Genomic DNA, 19,742 nt, shown 5'->3' on the forward strand with positions numbered 1-19,742 from the left:
TGCTAGTGGGCAAGTACAGAGCTGGAGGTGGAGGTTGAGGATAAAATAATAATTAAAAAAAATTGTGCATCTGAAATGTGTTTAGAATGGTCTTTCTAATCTTTTTGCTTTATAAAGTCTCATTATAAACATTATAATATCATTACCTCAGAAGCAAGTGTTCCAGGTCATTAGCAAAGCACTTTAAGGGAGGATTCCATTTTCTTTCTCATGCCAAAGGTCAGCACCTTTTGTTTATAAAATAGAATTGATGGTAAGGACAATTTTTCAACTGGTAAAGATGGGTTCTTATGATAAAAATAGGCCTTTGCATGGTCATTTATGACATGCTGAGATAATTATGTAATTTAACGCTAAGAAAGGTGTTGGTTTTTTTGGTTTTTCTTTTTTTAAAATAAATGTTAGAGTTCATCATTACCTATAGTAATCAACATTTGAAACCATTTACATAATGGCAATATTGCATATTGCTTCATCTATAAGGCTGATAATGTCACGTTCCATCAGACATAAGGTATTTCGGTCTCAGGTTTTGCTTTAAAAGCAAAACGCTCTATTCTTTTTTATTTTTTTTAAGAATTAGGACTGGGGAGACAAAAATAATATTTGCATGTTGGCAGTGCAGATGGATGAGTAATTTATCATCATATCTCACTGGCCACATACTACTGATGATTGACACTGTGCTCTGGTATAAAGCATTTTACCATCAGCTCTCATGATTTCTAACTGAGAGTATAATAAGCCAATTTACAGAAGACTACAGACTGTGATAACTTCATCAGAGGAAAGCAGATAAGCAGTGAACCCTTTGCTAAACCTAAATACTAATCTGCATTTGGTTAAACAAGTGCTTTTGCAGAGACAGCTGGAGTTTATTCACTTTCTTCCTTTATTTCTAGAGCCTGAGGGCATGTTCCCTCCAGAGGTTGTCATCATCAACAGTACAGCTGTACGTGTCATCTGGACATCGCCTTCAAACCCAAATGGTGTTGTCACAGGGTACTCTGTCTATGTAAATAACCAGCAGTACAGGACCGGAATGAGCGAGCCGGGATCTTTTCTTTTGGCAGATTTGTCTCCCTTCACCGTGTATGATATACAGGTTAGAATGTATTTTCTGGGTTGTGTAGCATACTTTAATTTTACTTATTTACTTCTACTTGGATTTCCAAGAAGAATATTGTTTCATAAATTTCTGTACACACGTGCACATGTGTTTGCATTGGTGCTTGTGTGCGTATCCATACAAGGAATATATTTATTTTTAACATATTTTGGTTTGTGTACACTTTTCATCACAAATTTCAACTATCTCTTTTTTCAAAGTGTCAAAAGTCCATTTAGTTCCCCCTAAATGCTCTGTGCTTCAGCATTAGCAAAGCCCCAATATATATTACAAAGAGGCAAAGATTCTACTCCTACTCATTAAAAGAAAATTGCAATTGTTTAAGAAACATTAGGCATGTATGATGTATTGTACAGTGAAATAATGATGTTGCATTTGACACCCCATTATCAGGTTTTTTCCTTTCCCCTTTGAGGAGACAGCAGAGCTGATCTCTCAAATCATCTCAGTACTTTCTATGGTCTTTAATATGTGCAACATTTTTTCTTTGCTTTTTCCTTTCTCTTCCTTCGCCTCTCTAGTCACACATCTAGTGAAAGGCAAAATATTGTGGGCAGAAACATAATAATAAAAATAATAAAAAAGAAATCTCTCTATCCCAACTTTGTATTAAACGCCTCAAGAAATGGATTTTGACACTTAATTTTAACTATTCCTGTCTATTTCATGAAGGTTTGGTTTACATAATTATATATGAGACAAACTTAGTAGTACCATATATACTTAATTCTGAAAATTTCCAGCCAGTTACTCCATGCCATAAATAAACATCACAGACAGGCACACCATAACAGATTTCCATGTTCCAGCCCCTCTGAAGCAGCAAACCTCCATCCATGAATACACATATGACTTTCTGAATGCCACTTGGAAACACATTTGTCTTTTCTCAATAACAATGCAAATTCAGTGTACTGCCTCACTTATAGACCCTCTGTATTAATTTACCATGGCCACTTTCTGTTGCTTGAGATGTTAATTATTCTCTTCTGCTGTGCTAGTATTTGCATCAACAGGATAGGTAAAAGCAAAGTAAGATGCCTTTATTGTTTTTATTTTTTGATTATTTTTCTTCTTTTCCTGGAAACAATATTATCTTGGATGCTGTGCATCTCACTGGTAATCTTCCTGCATTATTTTTCATTTTCATGATTTTTTTTATTTGGCGTATCTTACCTGTTGGCAGTACAGAAACAATGTCAGGATCCTTCATTACCTCCTTCACTTTTCCTCTTAGTTTAATCCTAAGAAGTTAAGGAATAAGAATTTATTTCTGTGACATTTTTTCATTAAAAAATGTATTATTTCTATTTGCATTTCTCACTTCTAATTTATAAAATAGACATGAAAGAATAGAGAACACTAAGAAAAATTCTTTTTTTTTAATGTCAGAATATTTAGTAGGAATATAAACCTTACTCAAGGCCTCAAATGAAAGCATGTGTTTTTCAGTATTGTGGACCGGGGTATACATGTAGGAAAACAAGTTCACTGCAACTATTTTGGTGATAATTTAAGAGAAAACAGCAATTAGTGCCAGAGGGCTACATGTACCCTTCCTTTGAAAATCATGTGGGAAAATGTGATACAGTGCAGTATATCTCTGGCAGATACACTTATCTCAAAGCTGCAGTATTTTCCTGGCTGCATGGAATCTGTTAAACAGAAAATAATTACATCTCAGGTGAAGAGAAAGTCTAAATAATTAGCTGAGATGAAAAATTTCTGCAGATGAGTATGTGAACCTCATGTTCCTCTCCATCAGATTGAAGCCTGCACGGTGTATGCCTGCGTGAGGAGCAATGGGACGCAGATCACCACTGTGGAAGATGAGCCAAAGCAGCTGTCAGCACCCATTATTCACATAATTGGCTCAAGGTACTGTGCTATAGGTGGCTTTTGTGTATCAGGGAGATTTTTAGCCAGAATGGGGACCAGAATGTAAAGTTGTCTTCTCAAAATTGAGTAAGGTGCATGAAAGAATTCAGTATACACTCTGAAAACATTTTTTTGTGGTTGATATCTTTGGTCTTGGAGTTTTTTCGCCGAAAGATCAATCAAAGAAGTCTCACCCATGGTTGATTGTACATACCCATTTGGGTATCACTGTGCTGTGATAATAAATAAGGCATAAGTGGAAATAGTTAAGAGAAGAAGTGTAGTGGAATGAAAATGATCACATTCTGCTGTCAGTTAAGAAGAGGAAGATTAATGTTCAGGGAGCAATGCGATGCTGATAATGGAAACTTAGAATAATTCTGGGTAAAAAAAAGTCACCTATCACAGCAGTAAGAATTAGTAAGCTATCTGAAAAGGCGTGCATATCTATGTCTCCTTGAACCACTGTTTGCAATCTGCCTATCCACTACATCCACAGGCATGGGCAAACTTCTTAATTGTAAAGGGAGCATCAAATTTGCAGCCCTTAGAAGCAGCCAAGTCACTTATACAGTGATCCTTTGAGAGCTAATATCTTCCAAAGACAAAGTAAAACTCAAATTGAAAACACATTTTTCAGAATTAAACCAACAATAAAGCAGTTAACCTCCTGTGTTTGTGTTATTGTTCCTGTGATTTCCACTTCTGGTGGAGTATGCTCATTAGCAGTGTTTCTATCATCAAAAGAAAAAAGAATCGTTTGAAAATAACTAGTATCTAACATCTGAGCCTTCAGAAATGGCCAACAGAATGGAGTTGCATCTCCAGTCTCTTAAGGACTTTGGATTCCTGTTTGCTATTTGTATATTTTACTTGAATTGAGCATTTGTCTCTGTATAAGGGTGAAATTAAGCTTGCTATTTTTCTGTCACACATATAGATACAGTCAAAGCTTGTTTGATGATAAGATCTCAATTCAGGATCTCATCTTTTGCCCTTGGCTTTAACTTATGTATGCCTTTGTCTGTATTGTCTGTACTTTTCTGTACTGCAAACAATTATGCATGTTTCTGCTATTATATATAGACTAAATATGTCATAACACATGAATGCAAAAGGATCAAAAACGCCTTCCTACTTTATAATCTGCTCAGCCAGAAACAGACTCTGTTTCTACACTGCCTTTTCCTACATGTCATATTATCATCAGCTGTTCTTATATCCCAAAAGAATACTAACTACTGATCGATTGCCCGGACATGTCTGGCCGTGGCCTACATGTGCCCCGGGTAGTTCATTTATTTGCCACGGTGGATTTGCTAGAGTGGAATTTAATCAATAGCTAATTCATTAATTCTGGTCCTCGAGTATGTAGGGATTGTGCAGTATAAAAATGACTGGCTGGCTTCAGCTTTGATTGAAATATGACAAACACTGCAGCTGACAGCCTTGGCATGTGCTAGGCTGAATATGAATTTTGCTTATTTATCCTCCACAAAAGAAAAAGCTTGGGGAAAAAAAAACAACCAGTTTGTGTGGACAAGAGGACATTTTAATACATATCTATCATCAGAGAGCAAAAAAAGACATTTCTAGAGTGTAAGCTCATGGGATACCTGAAATATAATAAAGCCTGTGCAGTTTATTGTCTTTAATTGGAATCATGTAATTTTCCCCTCTTCTGAATCAGTTTTGGGGGGCTGTATTATTGATGAGAATGCTGTAGGATAATGTCTTCATAGCATTCACAAATAATTGTTTAAAAATTTGCCTCAAGGTGCTACATGACAGAAATTATAACTTCATTCAGCAACTTAGAAGTCTTTCTGATAGCAGCTCCATGCACACTGTTCTAATGAAGGTTATACCACCAGAGCCATTATACCTTACTTTTCCACCCCTTACACTTAATAACTCAGCTTCAGGCTGAAACTTGGCACAAAAGGTCACAGTCCTGATATAATTATTTTATAATGCTGAACTTCAAATAGAAAACTGTGTGGGACCCAATCCTGAAATCCTAAGTCAGGTTCTGCTTTGTTATGTTTCTTGCCTGGGTTTTTTGGGGGAGAGGTTGCATTGACCATGTTTAGGTAGAAACAAATGCTGCTGAAATCAGGTACGTTTTTTTGTTTGTTTTGTTTTTAATTAGGACCTCAGGATTTGACTCTGTAAACAAGTATAGCATTTGATTGCACAGTTTAGAAAGTTCTCTGAGTACTGAATGTATGTGGATGCTGACTGAAAGTTTGGGTAGTGGTTTTAATTCTCATGGTGTGTTGGAGAATTCTTCATTCCACTTTAAAACACTCTTCTTCTTTCTCTTTCTCCTTGTAATACAGCAATTCTATTGCATGCTTAATTCAAAGGTTGATGGCTCAGAAAACACCATGGCCCAACCTAGAAAATCCAGGGAAAATCCTTCATGGGTTCATGAAGAGAGGGCCCTTTAAGCATCCTGGGGAGAACCAGAAGTCCTGGTCAGGGTGTAATGGAAAGATAAAGAAGATAAGGCCAAGGGAGAAGAGTTGGGTGAATTCTTTGGCTTGGTGTTCAGTATCATGGGACTTTGGAAGGTTTTTTTATCTGTTGCTGGTTTTGGGTGAATGAGGAGGAGGAATTATCTTAAATGAACATGCTAATGAGAAAGATTTTAGGAAAAAACAGATAAAACATGGCAAAAAATTATTTGGATTACGGTATTTTCTCGTGAGTTCTAAAGGAGATCAAATATGAAAATGTCAAACTACTGTGCTAAAAAGTCTACTACTGTGTTAAAAAACCTTTAATTTGGTCTCACTGCTGGACAAATGGAAGATGAGAAAATGTAGTGCAGATTTCATTAAGGGAATATTGGGAACTAAAGACCAAGGACTCTAATTCTCCATACTGGAAAAATGGTCAGAGAGCCAGAAGACACCTGATAGCTCTCTCTGCTCTAGTCATGGGAAACACAAAGCACTGAAAGGTTTCTCCAGGAAGTTTGTAGCAACAGCAGAGGCGTGATGCCATTTATCAGACTGTCTGGACTGTGTCACACTGCCTTCTCTAATAATGTCAGCCCTGCATCCACCATGCAGCAGGTACTTAACTCCTGCGCAATAGTGCTGCAGCAGTTTCTCAGTATGTGTGATCTCCTGATGAGGGAAGTATTTTATCCACTAGTCATTAATAATAGCAGTGTTCCCTGTCTTAACACTGTCAGGTGAATCTTGTGAGTTTTTTTTTTTCCCACTTCCAGCTCCTAAAAAGTAAAGTCATTGAAACTTTGATTTTTTGAATTTAACTCTTTCATGTGATGAGACTAATGGAACATTCATTATCAAGATTCTGATGTGAAGCCTTGCTATATCTTTAATCATAATTTTAAACCTTTACTACTATATTGAGGAAAAAAAAAGTAGTAGTCCTTTTCTGCTTTATGTACACTTGGAGCTGGTGATGAAGCAGGCAAAACCCAGAAGCTTATTTCCAGTCTGTTTTATCGAAATATATCTGAAGCATTATCAAAATTAAAAAATACTGTGATTTTTTTATGGATTTTTTTTAAAAAAAATCTTCCTGGAAATGTCAGAAATAATTGTCTTTACATTCTTGAGCCAAAGATTTTACTTTTCTCTCCTTCACAAAAGCAAATGCACCTTCATGGATCAGTCTGAAATTGTTCTTTATCTCCTGAAAGGGCCTTCATGGACTTGTAGTCTGAAGCAGATTGTTTCTGTGAACCTGGCTAGGCTACCTTGCCTGCTTCAGTATTTTCCCCTCAGTGACATCAGTGGGACTCATCCAGCGTAGGAGCTTTCATAAATGGCAGACCTTTGGAGTGTTCTCTGGGCAGACAAGGATTATACCCCACCTGCGAGCTGTTGCACATTTTTTGTCTATGCCTACAATTTGTGAGGCTGCTTCTGCAGGTCAGGCTTTGGGCAGTGCCCAGGATAGACACAACTCCAGTGTAGCCCACAGGGAGGGAGTGAGTGGATCAAAGGAGAGGACAGGCAGGCTCTGTCCCCATGTTCCTGCAGCTGTATCAGATGCACCGCACATGGCACAGCTGCCTGCGCACTAAAGCGCCCATCACGTCCCATTAAATCTGCACCTGCTCAAGAAGGTTTTCAGCTCAGCCTTCAGATGGGGGATGTCAAAAAGCCTCTGCAGTACCATGAAAACCCTGCTGTTCTTTTTTAAACTGAGCTATGGTCAGCTCTTGCTGTGTTCCCATGATTTGCCATGGGTGGCAAGCATCGGGAGGTATAGATATTACTGAAACACCTGTAAAATTGTGAAAGAGTCTGCTTGTCTATGAGCCTGTTCTGGAAGGTCATGCTGAGCTTTACCTTGTTGGCACTGGTCAGCAAATTCCCATTCTACACAATTTCCTTGTTCAGCTGCAGTTTTTCTTTATATCAGGCTATGTTCACCCCAAATATGTATCTATCAAATAATAATAAAATGATTGCTTGTTAAAGGAAGGAAATACATACTGAGCTCTGCAGAAAAGGCAAAATGTTAAATCATTGTGTTAATTCTTAGGCCTGATTTTAAATTATATTAGAGAGAAATATGACTTGAAAAACTAAAAAAACCTGTAATGATACTCTGAAAATATACTCACGAGGGTCTGAATGAATCTTGCAGAAAGCAAATCATACAAAAATATGACTGGGAATGCTTTCTTTGCTCCTGTGATCTATTCTGTGCAAAGACCAGGAGAGAGTTACAATGGCATTTATAAAGGTTAAAGTACTGCCCTTCTTTTCCTTTTCTTTTTACCATTTTTTCCTGAAGATTGTACAATTTATTTTCCTGCTTTTCTGATTTTAAGTGTAACATTATTTAAATGTGTATGAGCACATTTGTGTATGTGTTCATGTGTATGTGGTAGAATAGGTAGAGAATACAAAATAGCAATGGATGGAATATGGAATTAAGTCTATGATTCACATGAAGACCTTGGAATGATAATGGCAACTCTACAAGCCACCTATGAATTTATTCCCTCATAGGTGACATTAATTCCTTCTCTGCGAAGGCTTATTGCAGTGTGTATTCCTCTGTTTATTCCTCAAGGAAGGGAAATAATAGTTCACTTATTTTTATTGTGTTAAGATGTCAAAGTTTATCTCAGCAGCTGCTGTTTCACTCTGTAGCATTTTCACTTTAAATTGAAATTTAAATAATGCTAATTTCTGATGTCACTGGCATTCTGACAGTGACTGTATAACTGGGACATGGAGATTAAAAAGAGGTACTTGGAGCCTAACTATGCAGTGTTGTCAGTCCTCCTGTTATCTACGTGTAGCATTGGGATCTCCTTCTCTCTACCCAAAGAGTCACAGTGAAAGGAATTTGTGTCTTATGCAAGACTCCACAGTGATCATACAAGAAATGAAGCATTAATTTGAAATACCAGTGGAAAAATTGTATTTTTGTTTCAAATGTCCCTTTTCTTTTTGTTTTTTTTTAATTTATCATAGTACTAAGTGAGTTTTTTGAGGAAATATCTACACATTTTTAGTAGCGATAGGAATGCTACAGCTGAGCACGATTCAATATCCCTTAAGATATTTTCTTCCTTAAACTGATGATGATCTGATATCAAACCTGAAATCAGCTACAGGATTTTGTTTTAAAGACAGTCCTTGCAGACTGCTACAGTGATACTTTTTACAGTCAGAAGTCTTGAGTCTTAATCGTGACAAACACTTCAATTTTTTACTTTTTCTTTTATGTCAATGAAAATAGTTAAGTACAGAAGGGAACTAGTGATTACTGATGCTGTAATGAGTTTTAATTCTACACTGAAGAATGCATCTCAAAGCAACATCCTTTTTTTTTTTCTCTTTTTTTTCTTTTTTCTCTTTTTTTTTCTTTCTTTTTTTTAAGGAAGGAAAAGAAAAGATTAAGACAAGTCTGTTCTAAGTGATGGCTGAGCACAATGTGAGTAGGTTGCACTGGAAAAGGCACAGAGGAAAATGAATTATGAAAAGAGTAAAATGCTAGATAGTTTATTACACATAAGTTCCCAGAAGTGGGAATGAGATGTTGTTTAAAAAGCTACATTTAAGGACTTTATTTGTGTGTGTGATTTGTTTTCATGGAGTATTAGCACATATTGACACTTGAAAAAACTTTTAGACCTTTGGTTATTGAAACATCTGTGGAATTTGTTATCCAGAACATTTTAGAAATTTCACAATGTCTCACTCCATGTGGATTAGTGTAAAAAGAAACTACTATATGCTAATAATCAAATGTAAGTAGCTATAGGGGCAGAAATACATCCAAAAGTTGAACAGATGTTGATTTTCTTATTGCAGATCTCTTCAAATCAACTGGGCATCGCCAGGACAGCCAAATGGCATTATCCTGGGATATGAGCTGCTACGTAAAGCATGGCAGAAGTGTACTTCATCGAAAACTCCAAGGAGCAGCAAAAGTAATAGAATGTGCATCTCATTAGAATGTAAAAAGGATGAAAATATCTGTGGAGAAGTGTGTTATCATCCAGAGTCGGAGGTACTTCTATGTTCTTCAGTTATATATATAAAGAAAAATAATATTCTTAGGAAGAGATATGAAAACCAAACCTCTAGTTATCAGAGAAAAGGAAGTGAATGCTTTAAAATGCTTTTGATTCTTTAAAATCAAGGCTCTGATAGGTATCTTGAAAATCTTTAAAATCAACTATGGATGTTTGAGCTCATACAAGGATAGCTGTGTGTGAGTCTGCTGATGACAAGTGATTCTGTTATTTTAAGTCTTTTTTTGTTGACCTTATTTTTCCTTCTAGGAGAAATGAATTAGTAAGCATTTATGAATGTGTTCATTAACACTTTGTCTTGGTGCAGTGTAGAAGTGAATCTCCAAATTGTTTTCATTTATAACATGCTGGTTAAGTGTAGAAGTCATTTTTACACATGTGAATTAAATTCCTTGCACAGGAAGCTAAGCCAGAACCTGTGTTTCAAAAACCCTTCAAATATATTGCAGGTTTGGATGGGGACTCTAGTTTCCCAGCCACTACAAGGACTCACTACTCACTTCACAATATCAGACTTCTGAAGTTTCTTCCCTTCAGAAAGCTTTGCTTCATGTGTATAGTGCAGATGTTCATCCTAAGAATTCAGGCTGGATAAATGTTCCCAAGTAAATCACACAAGCCATGGATAGTGAAGTTTGAGGAGTGTCACCTCTTGAGTCCATTGACACTGTCCCATTGTGACTAATTATATGGTGGATACACATAGATCTCAGTATGTATTTTTTCATCCTACTTGGGACAATTGGCACCAAACTGTGAGGAGCTGTTGACTCTTTTGAAGGCAGAGAGACCCTGCAGAGAGACCTCAGCAAGTTACGAGAGATGGACAACCACCAACCTTATGAAGTTTAACAAGGGAAAGTGCTGGATTCTGTACCTGGGACAGGGCAGCTCTTGTACATGCATTGTAGTTCATATGGCTCCTTTGGCATAAAGTTTGCATTTGACCACTGAAAGGCCACAGGAAATTTCCAGGCGTATGCAGAATTTGAAAAATGCTATCAAATCTATAAAGCTTCTCTGTGTGTGAGGTATCATTCCTCAACTCCTGCATGGGAAATCATGGTTATTAACATGGGTTGCTGGTTTTGTGGGCTTTTTCCCCCCTCTTAAATTATTCCTTGGCTAAATGTTTAATGACCAGGTTCTTCAGTAGAGAAAATCTATTTAGATTCAGCTACAAGTGGGTAACTGTTACATGACAGTGATGAGCAACTCTGAATGGAATCTATCGTGATTTGTCAGAGGCATTTTTAAATTATGGCTATTTTCAGGTTAATCTTCATATGAGTTCCTGTTTAGGAGTAGAATCAATAGCATAGCAGGAGTCTGTAATGGTTTTTATTGACAAATGAGGTAGAAAACTCTTAGTTTGAAAGTAAGATTTAATGTCATGAAATAGTGTCTCTATTTGTCAAAGACATCATCACATGTTCTGTGACTAAAGCAAACAATATGTATTCACAAGATTCCCTGTCAGACAAGACAGTAATTAAGGGAGTGAGTTATTTGTAGGGTTCAAATCAAAATATAAATTATTCCAGTCAACACGGCTTTAGCTTTTGAATTCCCTTGAAAGCAATACTATATTAAATATAAATATTTCTGAAATCTTGCAAGAGAATTATAGGCAGCCCTTTTTTTCTAAAATTATTTATTTCAGGTTTCTGGCATGGTAGACTTTTACTACATCTTGGCATGTACATGAATTAAATATGTATTAAATTAGTTTTAGAAGTTTTCCTCTTCATTTTTATTTTTTCAGTCTTCATACATTTATGGTAACTTTGAGGTCGGAGAATTTTCATTTATTTTTGTAGCTTCCTGGCTCTCCAATATTTTCTAATTAATTTTGCATTACATTGTTCTAATGGTCTCTCTGTATTCTCTAAGACCGTGGTTAGGAGTAGGTGCTATTTGTTAAGTAATGAATATGTAATAAATGACTGCAAGGTCCACCGGAAACTGAAGCACTCATACATAAAATGTCATGGGGGTAATTTTTGTGGGTGAATTGATTAAAATTCCCCTCCCAGTGCTTTGTCAGTTTTGCTACATATATCTACGCTAGCCTTCCAAAATGTCTGTAAGAGACATCTACAGAGCTCTTGGTGCCTTTTGTGCCTTTTAAACTGGAGTCTGTGACATGGACAATATAAGACAGTGGCAGCCCTCTCATATTTTTATAGAACTCACTGCCAGGCTTTATGGCGTTTGTGGTCCTTGGATTTGACAGTCTGCTGGACAGAAGTGAAAGGCAACCCTGACCAGTGTACAGTTGTTCCAAAAGCTTTTTATCCCAGTGCCAGCTGCACTTCATGGAACCACAGAATGGTTTGGGTTGGAAGAGACTTTAAAGACCATCTCGTTCCAACCCCCTGCCATGGGAAGGTGCACCTTCCACTAGACCAGGTTGCTCAAAGGCCCATCCCACATGAACTATTCACCATACATTGATTGTACAGCCAAATGTGAAGAGATGCTACTGAAAATTAAGTGCTGAGCAGCTTTAGTAATGTTCAGATCCAGAATATTAAATAAGTTTTTTGATGATAGACTGGTCAGCAAAAGCAGGCAGCTGTGTATAAATAGACAAATACGTTATGGAGTTCTCACTGTTGCTCAAGTCACTTATTGCACCTTGTTTACAAGACAAAATATGGATCTAATTTCTCTCTTATAATTTTCTTGAATTCATGAGTATAAACTGAGAAGAAAACCAAGCATTTTGTATAAATTATTTTGAGATATGTCTTTGGTTATTTATTAATCTTTCCTCCTGGATTTATGGATTACACTTGGCATCAGAAACTTTCTATTGTAAGGCACTGCAGAAAAAGAGAGATTTGTTATGATTCAGCTACATAAAAGATTGCCAAAATATAATCCACTCCAGTAAAAAATACCAGTGTGGAGCAGAGTTGGATGCAGGGACTCTTCATCCAGCTCAGGCTGAGCTGGGTCCAGCCAAGTGGTGCAACTCTGTGAGAAAGGCAGCGGGAAACAGCCTGACTGCCAGGCTGCACTGCTGTGTGTGTTCTGCATTTGGGATCTGGGTTAGAGCCTCTGCCTGGGACTGTGCTCTGCAAATAAATCAACTCGCTCAGAGCCACCTGGGGAATCTCTAAAAGGGCAAGTGACCTTTTCACTATGAGGGACATGTGTATATGCACATTCATGGGCACATGCAGGCCTGGTATTAAACTCAGTGAAGACCAAACATTCCTCCCATCCTAAATAATCTTTGTATCAGATACCTACTTCTTCTTTCTAGTTGTTATCCAGTTTTCTGCTTCGATGTTAGGATTCTTTGCTATTTTAACTAAAGCTAGCACACTGTTGTTCTAGCAACTATCGTTACCCTGGTGTTTAATTGAACTTGTATGCATTTATTCCTTGAGCACAGAAAGAATTTAGAAATATTTTTGAGTGTGTATTTTTGCAGAAGAGCTGAGAATACACTCTGATATTGAATTTTGTCTGCTGCCAGGAGGCTCCCTATGGTCCTGTGGACTTTTTACAGTGATAAACTGTGCTGCTTGAGTATTCCCAAGCTGCCAAAATTGTCAGTCTTTCTCTAGCTGTTTTCAGTAAGATGTGATCCGTAACTCCACCCATATGTGAAGTCTCCTGACCATGAGGTTTGCAGAGGTACTTCAATTAAGAAGGGAGGTTTCCTGAGTTTCACCTAGAAGGTAGCATAATCTCAGTATCAGTAGGAAAGACATTCCTGTATTATCCATGGAGCTGCCAAACTGTGCATCTGTTTTTACTGACTTTGTGAGGTGAACTCTGAAAATAATGAGACAGGTACAGCAAAAATATAATTAAAGGAGTGGCATAAAGGCTAATAATTTCTGCTCACTTTACACTGTGAGTCTAAACATCAATGGTTAAAAGGGTCCTGACTGAAGGTGTTAATACAGCTTCAGCACTTTTTATTTTCAGGTGCAACAAGCTGTATAAATCTTCAGTTAATGAACTAATCAAATATAACTGACATTAGTAGGAAGTACAGGCTTACTCCTTTACTCATTGTAATTAATGTGCCATTTATTAAAAACACTAGCAGGACTCTTTTTTAAGGACAGAAGGAGTAAAACAGTGGCTTGATAGCTAACCTCAAAAGCTGTCAGCAGTGAAACGTAACACATCTTGACTGGTGAGGAGTATCCCATCAATATTTATGCAAAATTTACTATTAATGTTAGCAATATTGTGCAAATTATTTTCAAGTTCTTTCAGGCTTAGAGAACCTTTAAAAATATTACACTTCTTGTTGTAACACACCTGAAAGACAGAAAATGAAACTAATTTTAGGAAGATAATGTATAGTGATTTGTAACAGAATAAAAATAATTTCTGCTCATGGATTTTAAATCTAAGTCTGTATCAATTACCAAAAGAGAACAACAGTTTGAGAAAAGAAATGTATAGATATACTTAGCTAAAAAGGGTGTCTGTATAGATTCAGAGATAATTTAAGTAAAAAAAGAATGAGCCTTGCTAATTTAAAATATTCCCTCTCACATGAGAACATGATGGGTCAATCATTACTCTGGTGTTTGCTCCACAGGCAGAAATTTTTAATGAACTCCTGTAGCTAATAGGAATTCCTGAGAGTGTTTTGTGAATTGCTATTTCACAAAGTGGCTCTGGCAGCCAGCGTTTGACAAGAAGGATAAACATGGCTGCCTAACACATCTGTTTATTTGAGTAAATCAGTCTTAGCTCAACTGGCATGTGTCCATAAGGCCAGATAATATCCTTCAGCAAAGTCTTCAGCAAGCAAAGGGATCAGGGATGACACAATTGTAATTAAAAGAGAGTTGCTTAGATAAGTTTGGAGTATTTTTAAAAATTGTTACAATATTGTGTAATCCTGGCTGCCAGATTTGATATCTAGTACTCTGTGCTGGTGTCATGGCTGACTGGGCCTTTCTCAGGCATCATAATAAGCCTTTCTTTGTGCCCAACCCTTTTCAGTCCCTGTGCTCCTGCTTCACAGTCCCTCTGTGTGCTTGGGTGGGAAGAGAATGACAGGATTGATTTGTGAGTTACTTTGTGAGGTTACTGATATTTTTAAGGGCTCCCATGACAGGTAAGGATGAACATCTTGTATCATCTCCATAGATAATAAAGGTCTTCTGGTTTCCAAGTGTATACTGAGCATTCAACCCTGTTTATATGGGTGAGATCTCCAACCTGCCTAAAATGCTGGTGGCATTGTATTGGTTCAGTCCAGGTCTTCTGCTTCCATGTACAGGATAATAGCAGCCAGGTGGCACTGTCATATTTGTAAGAGGATGAGCTCATAATAACCTTTTGCCACTGAAACTTTCAATCCATCTGCTTTTCTTCTTTTTCTATGGTGCAATTTTAGCATTACTTGAAAGGCTTTGGGTTTTTTTTATGGATTGATAATGCAGAAACCTTGGGCTGAATATTGATGCAAATAGAAACTATCTCTAGAGGACTGCCAAAAAAGTGTTAAAGCTTTAACAATTTACAGCTGACTTCAGAGGATGTTATGAAACTATGTAATAATAGCCCCAACTGTATGAATTGGTAATGCCAGATGAGAGTCTGAATGTGTTTTAGAACTGACTGGGCCCCTCTTTAGAAACTGTCCATAGGTTGTTGAGAAATACTGAGGATGTTATGGAATTTTTAACAAGAGAAAGTAGCTGCTGAAACTACTGTAACACATCTGGATGTACAGCTGGGGATTTTGTGCAGGGATTGAGGAGGAAAAGGAGAGACACCAATATTAATGCAATCTTACAGTGTTTCAAACTGAATGCTGTAGAGTTAGTACTAAAATGGCCTTCCCAGTGTTGGTGTGAGACATGCAGAGCAGCCCTTTGTACAGAGGATTCACAAGAGAAGTGGCATTTCTTAAAGCTGGAAGCATCTCATGGAAAGTAAAATGGCTGCTCAAGCATTTGAGCCTGGATACAGCCAAAGATGTGCATCTTTCTTTATCTGAAAGGTGGAAAGACTGTGTTCAGGTGAAATTTGAGTGGTGGCCATAACTAAAAGGAATGAAAAATGGGATGAAAGATGAAATCCATGAAAAGAAGAGGTGGTATTGGGCCAGATAGATCACAGAGAGAGGCACCAGACAATCCCAAGTGGCATAAATTGGCACCAAGAATACCCCAGAAACATGTGCTTGTCCTCCTTTCATGCAGGTGGGTACAGAATTTCTGACTGATGTGTCAAGTGTAGGTTGCAGTGAAAAGGACAAGATAGAGGACATTTTTACAAATATCAAGAACTGTTCCTAAAGGTGACCTATTCTGAGCAAAGTGGCTCAATAGGATTTGTGTTTGTATTTTTAGGAATGCTTTTAAGCAACTTGGAAATTCAGAGAGGCCAGGTAAACTTTGAGATTTCTTTGGAGCCAATTGTAAATGAAGGAAAACTCCTCCTGGAGTGCATGTCAGTCATTGCAAAATATCCAAAAGCTAAGAAGCAGAGAAGGATAAAAGCAGAGTTTTATTTGACGTCTTAGCTAATGATCTGGAAGAAAGAACAGTAGGTTAATTAAATTCATAGATTGGGTTATATTACCAGTGACAAAGTGGACTGCAAAATAATATAACAGGACCTGCAGACATCCAAAATTCCTGAAAATTAAAAAATTCGGCTGCATTTAAATTTGGCAATTCAAAGCATATAAAGTTATAAAATAAAAATAAAAATGAGGAAACAGGAACCTCCTCTGTCATACCTCATGTTAATTGTGGGGTCATGTAATGTTTATGTGTTGTAAATTGTAACTTCAGAACCTAACTTAATACTCGCAGGAGTCATGGCATAATGGCCATTCAAAAGTGAACAAAACAGAGCATCTTCCTTCTGAAGTCAAAGAGAGTTTATGACATCAGAAAAAACAACATTTTTGTATGTATATGTTTTTATTAACATTATAATTATATTACAAAATAGATGTCCTGAGCCTATTAATATACATTTTTAATTTTTTTTTCCTCAGATTAATAGTTAAAGTACGTAGATAAACAAAAGATCCTTCAGAGGAACACTTTCTTTCTTTGTTGCTAAATTAACCTGATTTAGAACATGGTAAAAGTCAGTAGTGGAAGAGGTCCATTTCAAAAGAAAACAAAAGAGGAACTCTGCTCTAACATCTCTGCCCTCCTGCCAACTCCACCTCATGTCTAGCTGGAGCAAGCTGATATAAGTTGCACTGACTGTAGGTCCCAAGTTTACCATTTTTATGGTTATTCTACTGACTGTGCTGTATGATTTTCTGGGTATTCAGAGTGCCACTCCCTTGACACAGGAGTAAGTGTACAAATAATTATTTGATTTTTCAAGCATATAATTTTCTTGACAGCACCTAGAAAGAAGTCCACAATTAAAAGACCTTTTAAAAATTAATTTCCATATAAATTTTGTTTTGAAAAAAAGTAAATCCTTATATAAATACTATTCTCTTGAGATCACATTGTCTGAAGATACGTGATCATAAGTAAGTGATCATGTGCTGTAACAAGAAAATTCTACTTACTTTTATGTGAAAGAAAACCCAAGAGCTCATATTGGGAAATACTGTTTTTCAATTGAAAGGGTTTAATTATAAATGAAAAAAAACCAACCAAACAAATAAATAAATAAATTGGGAAATAAAAAAAAGGGTCAGGTGATGGTAGACTAAATCCACGTATTGTGATCTACTCCAAATTGAGAGACTCAAACAGCCTGGAAGGCATATGAAGATGATTCATATTAATGGACTATTTTATTAAGGTGCAGTATGGTTGAAGGCCACAGAATAGCAGCATTCTGTCAGATACACAGTAGTTTATTGAAGTCTGATAATGCTGGAGGGCACAGAATCTTAGCCAAGTTACATTTTATTTGACTGGAGTCATATTAGTGTCTGCACTAGGATACATGTTTTTGTACATGTTGTTTTGCCAGACAACACATTATGTTCTGTTTAACAGATATTGCCTTACTGATTTTCTCTCTCTCTCTCTTTTTTTTTTTTTTTTTTTTTTTTTTTTTTTTTTTCTTTTTTTCCTACTTCTAGGTATGTTGTAATGGGATTCTGCACGACAATAAACCTGGCTTCCAATGCTGTGAGGACAAGTACATTCCATTTATTCTTAATTCACCAGGGGTTTTCATTTTTTTTTTTTTTTTTTTTTTTTTTTCTTTTTTTCCTACTTCTAGGTATGTTGTAATGGGATTCTGCACGACAATAAACCTGGCTTCCAATGCTGTGAGGACAAGTACATTCCATTTATTCTTAATTCACCAGGGGTTTGCTGTGGTGGGCAGATACATGCTATGCAACCGAAACATCAGTGCTGTGGTGGTTATTACACCAGAGTTTTAGTAGGTAAGACACCGCTCCTTTCCACTGCTTGAATGAAACAAAACAGCAAAGTTGATGTATTTGTTAAACCAAGTAGAATAAAAAACAATAAATGTGAGATTTGTCAAGACATCTAGATGTCTTCAGGACTTGTGTTCAGTGCAAAGAAAATTGCACTCTTTGTCTTCTAAACATGGTACACTCTGTTTATACAAGAAAAGCTTAATTGATGAGACCTGATGATTGGGTCATTTCCCAGAGAACTAATTTATGCCAAACTATACTTAATTGCAGTAAGTGCTGCATAATGGGGAGGGCAGTTCTGCTTAACAGGAACACCATCAGGCAATTTAGTAGTGAAGTTTAGTTCCCTGCTTGACTTGACCCCACATGATTTTCCATAGCCATTTCTGTTGTGGAGCAATTGTTAGCATTTTGTGTTGATATTCTGGATTACATCACTTCTACTTGTTTCTACACTGTCTACTCTTTGTTTCTACTAATGTAACAGATCAAAGTGTACCTCCCATGTGCATTAACTTTGATGGTAATTTATCCTTTTTGTATTCTCTGAGAGGTTTGGGAAGTTTGCCAAAACTGTGCTTCTGTGTTACTGTCCAGACTTTGGTTTTCCAGTTTGTTGGTGGGTCATTGTTGACAGGGAAAGGGAGAAAAAGGGGGAGGAGAGATCCCTTTCATGCAGCCAGTGTTCAGAGCGTATAACTCTTGGTAGGCAATTGTCAGGTCAGGAGCTGAAATGCTTCCATTACTCACGAGCTGGCACACATTCCATAGGCTCAGAAATGGTTGACATTTTGCCAACACATTCAGCACATCCCAAGTTCTGATCTTTTGAAAAGTAATTCATATATCACAATATTAGAATGCCTTCCATGATGTCATCAGAAACATGCTATCACGTGGAAGAACCAGAGAAGTGTATTTTGCTGACCTCATTAATCTCAGTGTACTGAAATGGAGAGATTATACTGTGACCTCTGTCCCCATCCAGTGGTCTGTGTTAACTAGCTTAATGTTGTTTACATCAAGAAAGAAAAGCACAGTGGAACAAAATGTCTTATGTCTAAAAGTAGTTCTTGTTCAGTCAGCAGTTCACAAGCATGAAACAGTGAATGTTTGAACATGATTTTAAACAAATTTTTTTCTAAGTGTACTTGCTGCATTATTTTTCTATGCTCCAAAGGGCAGCAACATGAACACTGTTGGTCACTTTTTTCTTTTTTATTTTTATAAATATGCTAATAACCTAAAGCTAAATGTTAATGTGGGTCATTCTTTGATAAGGATAACAATTAACTGGTAAGACTGCATAGTAGTTTTCAGAGAGAGAACATTTTCAAGCCTAGCTTGGAATGGATCCCATTTTGAGAGGTTAATGAGAAGGTTACTGATCCTTTGTGTCTTATGTCTAATAGTTCTTTTAAAAAAAAAATAGTTTTATTTCCAATAGATGTAAGCTACATTCTGTGTTTTAATACTTTCTGTGTGTAGCAACTAAATTAGCTTCCGAGGAATGCAGGAAAATATGATGAAGTACCTAGAAGGAATATATTCATTATACTGTAAAAATTTGTTCTCATCTTTTTTGTTGTTGTTGTTGTTGTTTATTATTGACTTTATTTGATAAAGTTATACAGGAAACTCTCTAAGCATACATATTTCCCAGATGTTGCTTGGCCAGCTCAATAGCTCGGGATGTGCTGAAGCATACTGGGCTGGAGGCATGAAGATTACAAATTAGGAAGGCAGAATCTCAGTTTCTGAAACAATAGTGCACAAAGTGCAAACATACATCCCAGAAGTAGGATGAGAGGCAGAAC

The 19,742-nt window shown here is 36.8% G+C and overlaps 1 protein-coding gene across 2 annotated transcripts in view; it reads left to right on the top strand.

The window, feature by feature from the left end:
* Positions 1-19,742, top strand: part of USH2A (usherin) — a 368,965-nt gene that overhangs the window by 261,703 nt on the left and 87,520 nt on the right. For both annotated transcript variants that reach the window (XM_033513296.1, XM_033513295.1), the window contains exons 45-48: positions 903-1,105; positions 2,895-3,007; positions 9,328-9,526; positions 17,757-17,925. In XM_033513296.1, the coding sequence (XP_033369187.1) occupies positions 903-1,105; positions 2,895-3,007; positions 9,328-9,526; positions 17,757-17,925 (684 nt within the window). The remainder of the gene's footprint in view (positions 1-902; positions 1,106-2,894; positions 3,008-9,327; positions 9,527-17,756; positions 17,926-19,742) is intronic.

The sequence above is a fragment of the Parus major genome, chromosome 3, assembly GCF_001522545.3.
Source record: "Parus major isolate Abel chromosome 3, Parus_major1.1, whole genome shotgun sequence".
NCBI lineage: Eukaryota > Metazoa > Chordata > Aves > Passeriformes > Paridae > Parus > Parus major.